General features: G+C 45.9%; 1 protein-coding gene across 1 annotated transcript; it reads right to left on the bottom strand.

The window, feature by feature from the left end:
* Positions 1–51: 51 nt before the first annotated feature.
* Positions 52–10,289, bottom strand: tmem47 (transmembrane protein 47). Its single transcript, XM_085399237.1, has 3 exons — positions 6,263–10,289; positions 2,232–2,372; positions 52–2,137 (listed from the first exon to the last, which is right to left on the bottom strand). Exons 1-3 carry the CDS (start codon positions 6,486–6,488, stop codon positions 1,959–1,961), a joined length of 546 nt encoding a protein of 181 aa, XP_085255363.1. The 5' UTR covers positions 6,489–10,289; the 3' UTR covers positions 52–1,958.
* Between the last annotated feature and the right edge of the window lie 48 nt (positions 10,290–10,337).

Genomic DNA, 10,337 nt, shown 5'->3' with positions numbered 1-10,337 from the left:
CTGCGCAGGTGCAGAGTTTCTCTCCTTCCCAAATGAAACACGCACGATTGATTTATTTTCTACTACATGTTTATTGTGTTTATCAGACCAGTGGGAATTGTAAATGCATGCACACATTCATTTACTTTGATGTTGCAGGAGGGAGTTCATGAACGCTATAAAGGAGCTTTAAGAAGACGCCCGTTACCACAGCACGCCGCCGTAGGTCGTCTACCTCGCGGTCCTCGTTTCACTCGTACACAGCACGTCTCACTCTGGCGTGCACCTTCGCTCAGACGCTAAAACCGAGTCTGTTGCCTTTTTCAGCTACAGTCTAGGGAAGCAGATGTATTTTTAATGGTGCCTGTTGAGAGCGTTTCATTTCCTACTGAGAGGGAAGATAAGGAGGCATCACACGGGTAGGTCTGTGAGCACATGCTGGGTGGTATGATCATGCACACTCGCTCAGCAGACGTGGTCATTTGCCCTCTACCTTCCTACTGCTGTGCTTGTAACTAACAAGCTTTATTATTTTATTTATGATGCAGTTTCCTGAAAAAGAAGGTATGACTGGGGGTATTTGAAAGGTTCTCACAGCAGGTTTACTAAAGCCAAGACTTCAGGTGATCTCACGATCGGCCGCTACTTTTAGATCGCCCTCTGACACTGATGCTGGATCTTCCATAGTGTAAAAGCTATGATCCGGGGCCGGGCAGCAGCCTAAGCAAGGATGCCCAGACCTCCACAGCCCAGCCACCTCCTCCAGTTTATCCTGGGAAATGCTGAGGAACCTCTTCAGCTCGACTCCTGTAGCTGGACATCTTAAACCAGCGACTGTCCTCCCTACGGAGGGCTCAGGTTCAAACAATTCAATTCAATTTTATTTATATAGCGCCAAATCCCAACATAAGTCGCCTCAAGGCGCTTCATAGATACAGAGAAAAACCCAACAATCATATGACCCCCTATGAGCAGCACTTTGGCAACAGTGGGAAGGAAAAACTCCCTTTTAACAGGAAGAAAACAGAAGCTAATGTTTGCAGTCTGTGGTCATGGATACTTGGAATTCCAGGGAGCGATCTAAAAATAACAGCTGTGCTGGAAGCTTTGTGGGCGTGTCGCGGGTAAAAGGTAACTTTGAACGTTAGATGACCAAATTAAATTCAGGCAATGCTTTGGATTTTTTTTATAGTTCTCAGAACTTCTTGATCGCATCTTGTAAATCAGGTTTTGTGTAGAAGACACTCGTGAGTCATTAACTAGGATTGTGTTACTTCCACCCGTTTGGAAGGTGTTAGCTGTCTTAGGTAGCTTCTGTTTGTTTATTGACCCAGTTATAATAGACACAAGCAGGACAGGACAAATGCAGTGAGTCCAGGGAGCTCCGTGACATGCTTTCTCCGATATATTAAAGTCTGCTGGCAGCAGAAGAAAGCTTGGCCAGCCTCCAGTTATTGTTGCGTCTCTGGGGAAATGTGGCATGTTGCATTCTTTAGGTGTGCCTCCTCAGTTTGTCATCCTCAGGATATCACTTCAAAAGAATGTCTTCCTCTCTACATCTCCTTCTCTTCTCTGATTGGCTAATTAGTCCATCAATTCCTCCGGGTATGGGGCCAGCGAATCCATCTGTTCACAACACACCTTGTGTCCAGAACTAAGACCTACTGGAGTTACACTTAAAGGGGACGCAGGATTATCTGACCGGTGGCATTCGCTCCCAAATGAAAGTGCCTCGCTTCTTTATATGACTGGATTCGCTGCCAACCCTCCTAAGAGACCTCAGGGCTTCAGTCCAATGAGCAAGGACAGCATTTCAGACAAGTTCACAGTATCAAATACAAGAGCTCCTTTCCAGTCCTGAAATTTTTAATGAGCATTTTTTTTCCTATTTCTGGTCTGGTTGTGCGATGTGTAACAGAGGTGCTATTACTAATGTGGACACTAGCTGGGTGAGGTCCCAGGTTTCTCCTCTTGTCTTTTCAGTAGTAGTCTTCATAGTTTTTGGGGTTGAGGCAGTAGAGGAGGGCGCCTCCGAAAGAGAAGATGGTGGATCCCCATGCCAGGCCGTAGCCCCAGTTAAATTCATGGTAGATCCTCAGACTGACCGTCTCTATGAACTTGATGGGGAAGAGAACCAAGCTGCACACTTGGAGCACAACTGCAAGAAAAACAGACAGTTCAGACGCAAGATGCATCATTAAAGTTGGGGTCTTCCTGTGCACATTCGATGAAAATGTATTTTCTTTACATACCTGCAGAGAAAAGCATGACGGCCACAGGCTTGTAGCAGCGACTCCTGGAGCCAAAGCACAGGGAGAACAGCGCCACGAGGAAGGCGAGCAGCGTGAGGGCTGCTCCCCCCAACAGCAGAGCCAGGGTGGCGATCTGCCAGTCTGAGACGAGCACAAACACAGGGGCAGAGAGGAGGGAGAGGGGGAGGGAGGAAAACCGTGAAATCACACTGAAACAGAGAGTGACACAGGTAGCTAAAAAAAGGTTACTCTGGAGAGCCGTGTCGGCGCTGCTGACAGGAGGGGGGAAGCGGAGAGACAAGATGAGGACGGATAAAGGGAAGAAGACAGAGGCAGCAGAATAGGTCACAGGCTGCAGTGGTTAGCCACAGTAACAGTGCAATACTCAGTCCCTCAAAAGTAAATAACACTGGTGGTGAATTGCCACAGTGTAAACACAAACTATTTGTGGTTCGGAGGCTGAGCGATGGCGGCGATGGCTCGGAACATTTCTGAGCCACCGGGGACCCGTTGGCGGGGTGCAGATGAGGAATGCAAACCCTCAAACTGAGCACAGCCCTTTTTCTGGCACGAACACGCGCCTGGTTACACGTGCACATTTCCAACAGTCCAGTAATGGATCCCAATGGAGCAGAAAGGTGACTCTGACAATGAGTATATCCCTGTCGGCTGATGACTGCTCAGCAGCATCCTCAGCATCCCATCCACACTTGAGTGGAAATAGCTGTCTGCCCCAAACAGACGCAGCTGTGAAAGGCAGAAAAATACGATCGTAGGCTTCTTCTTCTTTTTTAGATGCCTTGCCTTTTTCTTGAGAAAACAGTTTTTCTTAGTCTAAATTAGCCACGGGACACCAACTGACTGTTGAGAGACAATATACGTTATTGTTTAGAGATTAGGGGTCTCTTTCATTGCTTTACTGTTTACTTGCGGAAACAGGAGGTCTGCATGTAAACAGGAGGAGGATATTATGATGAAGCATTTGATTACACAGGAGGAAATCATTTAAAGTACGGTGGGTGGAAAAAGGTAAACATCAAAGCATAAAGGAGATTGGGCTCTGTATACGCGGCTCAGTATTACAGAGTGTGGAAAAGTTTACAGTGACTGACTAAAGTTTATTTAGTCTGTTTTTAGTACGTGTACGAGGTATTGTTTATTACGGAGTCTGGGAAATAAAAAAAGATTAAGCATGGCTGAGAATACTTCCTCTCTGCTGAGGCAGAAAATCATTAAAACAGCAGAAGAAAGTGACGGAACATAAGCTGCTTAAAATACAGTTCCCACTCTTGTTGGAGGGAAATTTTATTGGAGGGGCCAAGCCGCTCAAATATAAACAAACATCAACCACTTCTGACCAAATATGGCTCAGGATTTAGAGTTTAAAAAATGGGTCCTGTCACCACAGGATGCTGGAGCGAGCCCACAAAAAGCAGAGCACCACTTTTCCTTCAGCCTCTCTGCTTTCACAACCACAGCGACCCCCTCGCTGCTGCTGCCTCTCAGCAAAGAGGGAGGGTTACACTGACTTGACCCGCAGCTGTCACAGACCCATCACTGTTGAGATACTGTATCTTTCCTGGGTCATTTTGGTGCCCGCAGCCCAGCCGGCGCGCAACTTTATCATGAAAACAGCAGGATGCAGAAAGTCATCTCATCTCAGAATTGGAACGGATCCTGTTCGCTGTGCGAGAGACACAGCCAGAGTTAGGGTGCTTAAAGGCTTTGACGAGCAGGAAGTGCCAAACTATTAATCTGAGCCCCGCACGATAACAGATGGAAAAGGAGATACAGTACACAAGATCCAATCTGAGCATTAATTATGGTCCTCTGTACGGATGTCAGGAACTGCTGAAGTGTTAAGCAAATAAATCCTTCAAGGCCCCCGATTCAGTTGCTTTGTCTCAGACAACTGTGGAAGATCTGTGTCACAGAAGTGCCTCGAGTGTCTCTCTCTCTCGCACTGTCACACAATCTCAGCCTCACTCTCTCAAGGCAGCAGGATGAAGGCCTGTTTGAAGAAGCACCATCTTCAATCGGAGGCTCCAGGTTCTTGTCCTCTGTGTCGCTGAGCTGAGGCTCTGTCCCACAGAGCCGGTATGTGGCCTGCACAGTTCTGTGACCTCCCGTAAAGAGGAAGCAGGCCCCCAGAATGGGATAGCTAACATATTACATTATTAATACGCTTTGCCATCACTGCATCTCACTGAGCTGGACGTGCTCACACTCTGGCTCCACATTGATATCCTGATCTCGCACCACCCTGGCATGAACACACTGCTGCTGCTGCATTCCTGGCTCTATGTGGAGTCTGTAGCATTTATACTTGACCACCGGCAGCTCCTGACTACATGTGTGTGCGTGTCTGTCTGAGAGAGAAACACGCAGACAGGATAACCTATATGCATCTGCACAAACACTAGAGCACGTAATGAGGCCATACTTGATGTCTACCTTACAGCACATTATTACGGTTTAAAGAGAACTTTGTGCAGAACAAGTTCAAAACATCTGAGCTGCTGTTTCAGACTAACAGGATCTATTTAATGCCCGAAGCATGACACCAAGGAAATATCGCGGGTTGATGAGGGGAGGGGGTGGTTAGAAACTGATTACTGGGATTCAAATCAATAAGCCCTAGCCAAGCACGAGCCTGAGGAAATGGGAAGTTCACTGTGTGCATTTACTGTGGTATGCTGCTGCTGCTGGGAGCTGACACGGAGACTACGTGTCTTTATATGGCACCAAAGTGCACTTTGTCTGCGCTGACAGAGGAGGAATGGGGCCAGAGTGGCCCGCAGTTACTCATCTCAGACAGAAAGAAAACATTTTGTCAGTCTAACAAAAATGCAATTCACCAGTCAGCACGCAGGAGCCGCTCAGAGACAGCAGAAACACAGACAGGAAATGTTAGACAGTCTGCTCAGGGATACAGCAGGATAAACCCGTGTAAGCTTTAGGCACATTTACAAGAAAATTAAAATGACAAACCTTCTCTGTGCGATCAGTTTCGACATTTTTTTTGCTTTTATTGTGTTGCAAGATGGATCGTCATCTACAAACTGTGGCTTGAAAGCCTGCCAGTGCGTTAGAAATGTCATAAAGGGCTGTTGCACTGCTTTACATATGCAGTAGATATTTTGCACAGCGCTACAAACACTCAACTAGCGATAGGATCAATTTTCTGAGAGTTCAGCCAGCTTCTCTCTTCCTTTCTCTCGGTGGATTAGTAGCTATGATGGAAATATGAAATGCTTCTAGAAAAAAAAGCTAAGTGAGGGGACTCCATAAATAATTTTTTTTCCCTAATAGAGAAAATTTCTGGAGTGTTTCAGCTTGTTTCCCTGGTTACTAATCTGCAGGCATCTGGATCTCGGGGGAGTTCTCTGCTCTGAGCTGCCCCTGCTCCTTGGCCGGTGAAGAAACCCACACAAAGGCTCATTTTGATCGCAACAAAAGGCCAAATGAAACCCCAGCTGGACCGCTCCTGGCGAGGCAACATTCCCACATCATTCTGTGGCGCACTGAGCAAACGCTTTAAGCAAAAAAGAGTCAAACGGCCTAGAAAGAAACCAACGCGTCTTATTCATCAGACTTGTGAGACTTCACTTTTTCCTGTACTCGATTATTTCCCAATTGGACAGCAGTGCGCAACACACCGTTCTAGATCCTATTTCATGCAGAAAATGTCGGCACTTTAAATTAAACAGGCAATAGCTAATTATAAAGTAATTAACATCTAGCACTCTCTGGGGTGATGTTTTATAATTCTCACCCACAGAACAGATTGGTTCAGCAGCGCACTCTCCGCGGGGACCCTTTGTTATCCCTGAGAGCTGTGCATCGCACTTCATTTGAATATGAATGTAGGTGTCTGTCTGCGCCCACAACCCTGCGATTTCGAAGGTGAAGCATCCCTTAAAACTACAACACCCAACTGGTTTAAAACTTTCAGCCAACATGGTGGCACGTCACGCCAGCAGCCGCCAGTGTTAAGCGTGTCTGTGCGGGCACATGAGCGTCTTTCTCACCCGTGGCCAGCGTGCTGTTGCAGGACCAATCCTCGGAGCTGACGGGCTTCCAGCAAGACGCCCACAAGGACAGGGAGTACTGATCATCCGCGGTGACCCACGCCGGGCTCAACATGGCACCGACATCCAGGCAGAGAGCGAGAAAGACGCACACAAGTCCCACCAACTTCAGGGGCGTCAACGCCGTCACCCGCACCTCCTCTGTGCCGCTCACGGATGAAGCCATGTCTAAAGTATCTTACTCATTAAATAACAAATAGTAGCAAAAAACAATGAAACAAATGCGGGAAATCGCCAACCTTGAACCAGTAATAACTTGCGGTTGTTCCCTCTTGAACGCGCACAGTGTGGTGGCGAGCCTCCGCTCACTCTGCGTCCTGAGCCCAGAGGACGCTGCCGCGGTGTGTGCTGTGGATCCGGCGCTCTGCCGACGGAACCGTGCCACGGAGCTCTAAAATAACGGGGCTGCACCTGCTGGGTCCTAGTGCCAGGGTGTGTGTGTGTGTGTGTGTGTGTGTGTGTGTGTGTGTGTGTGTGTGTGTGTGTGTGTGTGTGTGTGTGTTCTAATGCTCTCACTGATAACCAGACAGATTTATGTTTCCATATTCAGATATTTGGGGGCTCCCAGCTGTTGTGGTCCTGCTCTTGATTTGAGATCAGTTAAATCTGTGTGTACTTATGTTACAGACCTTAATGTCACGGTACTGGGTCGTGTGACCCAGTGTTTGAGTTTTTATGTATCTTTTGTATTAATTTGGTTTCTAGTTTAGCTCATCTAGTTAATTTCTAAGTTGCAGTTTAGTCCTTTGTGTCTTAGTTGTTTCTGGCATCTCCCCCTGTACTGTCTACCTGTCATGTTTCATGTCTGTGTGGTCCTTGTTGTCAAGTTCGTGTCATGTCTGTCTCCATATTTCCTGTTTTATTTTGAAAGGCTCTGGTGTTCTTGCTCATTGCATTTAGTGCCCCTGTCCTGTCATTAGGTTCATGTGTGGCAGCTGTTCTTCCTCATGTGTTCCCCTGATCACCCCTGTGGGTATTTAGTCTGTGTACCTTCCCTCTGGTCAAGTTAAGTGTTTTTCAGGATTCTGTGCAGTTCGTGTTTGCCATTTGGTTTATGTTGTTTTTCATGCAGCCGCACGATGAGGTTCCGTGCAGGTCATGTTCATGTCTGTTTCGTCACGCCATTTGGTTCACAGTTTCCATGCATCTGCACAGCATTCTGTTCACAGTGATCATAGTTTTCCCTTTCAGTCGTGTTAGTGTTTTTCCAGTTTAGGTTTCTGGTTAGTTGCCTCTCTGTCCCTGTTATGTTTTGTCTACTCCCCTCTATATCAGCCCAAATAAAGGCTCGCTTTCAGTTTAAGTTCACTCCCGTCTCCTCACCTGTGTTCGCACCTGGGTCCACCACACACACCTCCTTATAGCGCTTTATCACCCCAGTAGAGCGCTTTGTTCTCAGACTGTTGGCTTACTTGTGGTTCCAGGATATTTAAAAGTAGAATGGGAGACTTAAGCTTTAGCCCAGTTTGGATTTGGGCACCAGACACCCTCTTAGGCTTAAAAAAAACATTTTTCATGAAGCATATATTTAGGGCTGCATCAGGTGACCCTGAATTCTCCCTCAGTTATTCTGCAGAAGGCCTAGGCTGCTGGAGGCTTCCCATGATGCTATGAGTGTTTTTTCTCCCCGCCCTGTGTGTTTATACACCCCTCTGTATTTTGTTATTAATCCCTGGCTTTGTTCGACACCTTGTCTTTTGTCCTGTCTCCCTCCCCTCACCAGGGACCCGTCACAGCCCTGAGCCTGCTTGTGCTGGACGTTTCTTCCGGTTAAAAGGGAGTTTTTCCTTCGCACTGTCACCAAAGCGCGTGCTCATAGGGGCTCATCTGATTGGGTGCAGTTTTCTCTCTTTTCTCTTTATCATTGTAGGGTCTTTACCTTACAAATAAAAGCCCCAACTTAAAACCTTTTAATGACGCAGCCTTCCGATGTAGTTTTGTTAAGTTTTTCACTCCCTTAAGTCACTTTTCCAAAAACTGACTGCAGCTTCTACCTGGTGATAGGAATGTTCTTTCTGGCTCAAAAGGCATTGATGTTATTCCCGAGAGGCATGTTTGACATATGTTTGACGGATTATAGGCCAAGAAGTCATTTCTGAAAGTTTACATTCTTGCAACAATGGATGCCCAATGCATCCATAAGGCAGCATGTTAGTGCAAGAATCTGAGCTAATAATTAACTAATTTTTATTCTTTAACTGTGTGTTATTTTACAAATTTAAAGTATTGTGTACAATTTATCATCAGTTTTCACTGGATGCCTAAATACATGTCATAGTGTGAGTGTGACAGTAGGTGTGTTTTATTGTAGGATACAGGAAGTCCAAAAAGCATAGCTGAATATTCCTGAGATGCTGTCTGTGATCTCTATGTTATATGAAATCATTGTTCAAATTGCATTATATAACCATTCAATATAAACTCACTGGACACTTTATTAGGTACACCTTGGTGGTACTGGGTTTGACCCCTTTTTGCCTTCAAATCAGTCTTAATTGTTTGTGGCATAGATTCAACAAGATGCTGGAAATATTCCCCGCAGCTTTTGGTTCATACATGATAGCATCACACAGTTGCAGCCGCGTGACGTGTACAGACCATTCTCTGTAAATGCCAGATATTGCTATGTGGGAAAAATCCCAGCAGACCGTCTGGCACCAACAACCATGTCATGCTCAAAGTCACTTAAATCCTCTGTTCTTCCTCATTCTTATGCTCAGTTTGAACTTTAGGAGGTTTTCGTTTCTATGTCTACATGCCTGTATGTTGCTCCCATGGGATTAATTCATTGGATATTTGCATTAACAAGCAGCTGAAGAGGTGTACTTAGGTAAGGCAGAGAGGGTTTGGACATGTGTAGAGAAAGGGTCGTGGATATATTGGACAAAATATGTTGAAGATGAAGCTACCAGGAAAGAGGAAAAGAGGAAGACCTCAGAGAAGGTTTGTGGATGTAGTGAAGGAGGACATGCAGAAGGTTGGTGTGACGGTATAGGATACTAGAGACAGGGTGAGATGGAGGCAGATGATCTGCTACGGTGAACCCCACAGCAAATCTTCTGCAGTCACCAGAAGTGGAAGATGAGGGCTCGGCTTTTGTTCATTCACTTTGGCTTTAAGATCATCCTCCCTTTAGGCCAGCTTTGTTCTGATTGGCTGCCCTTCCCAAACAGAGAAGCTGGTAGGTGGAGCTGCTGTGCTGATAAAACTACTTTAAGGACGTCTCCACACAATGACATCATCAAGAGTGCTTTGAGCAGTGCGAGGTTGTGGATCACAGCGCAGACACCGACTGTATCACTTTAAACACTCTGTGAGACAAACCTTTATTCTGTCTCACACAGACTCAGAGCTACGGTTAGAAGGCTGCTCGTGTTCTTTCTAATTGAACTCAGTGATTTTTGTCCCCAGGGACGAATCTTGGAATTAATTCATATTGATCACAAATGCACCCTGAGAGAGACGTAGACGAGTAAATTAACTTCATAGCTACATTTAATTAGAAATGCACCATCAGCATCTGTGTTGGAGTCCTTGTTAGTTTTAGGTTATAGACCGCAGTTAGCATGAAAGGAAACTGAAAATAAAACACAACGTTTGAAGTTTCATGAACCAGTACATTGATATTATATGCAGGTCTGTACTGTGTGTGTGTGTGTGTGTGTGTGTGTGTGTGTGTGTGTGTGTGTGTGTGTGTGTGTGTGTGTGTGTGTGTGTGTGTGTGTGTATTTACCCATCCAGCCTCTCCTGATTACAATCTGTTTTCATCAGTAATGATGTTGAAAGACTTTGCCGGCAGGAACATTTGACCTACACTTTGGTAAGACACACACACACACACACACCACACGACATCATAACTCATCAGTGTTAATATACTGCTCGGAGTTGCATATTTGATTGCACGTCTAAGGCACAAAATATCAATGCTTAGATTGAACTGATGACTGACACAGAACACTGAGCACGAGGGAAACCATGTGTTTTTTTCTTCGTGCTAACGGCGGTGTGTCTC

This window comes from Rhamphochromis longiceps, linkage group LG23, assembly GCF_057381845.1.
Source record: "Rhamphochromis longiceps isolate RC_006_pf linkage group LG23, R_longiceps_female_GT1.1, whole genome shotgun sequence".
In the NCBI taxonomy this organism is placed as follows: domain Eukaryota; kingdom Metazoa; phylum Chordata; class Actinopteri; order Cichliformes; family Cichlidae; genus Rhamphochromis; species Rhamphochromis longiceps.
This window is presented reverse-complemented; position numbering and strand designations above follow the sequence as displayed.

Bases quoted from the DNA above. Each gene is read 5' to 3' on its own strand.
- tmem47 (XM_085399237.1), bottom strand. From the start codon at position 6,488: ATGGCTTCATCCGTGAGCGGCACAGAGGAGGTGCGGGTGACGGCGTTG. The intron at 2,373-6,262 runs GTGAGAAAGACG...TGCTCGTCTCAG, and splicing joins CAACAGCACGCTGGCCACGG to ACTGGCAGATCGCCACCCTG. The intron at 2,138-2,231 runs GTATGTAAAGAA...TTTTTCTTGCAG, and splicing joins CGTCATGCTTTTCTCTGCAG to TTGTGCTCCAAGTGTGCAGC.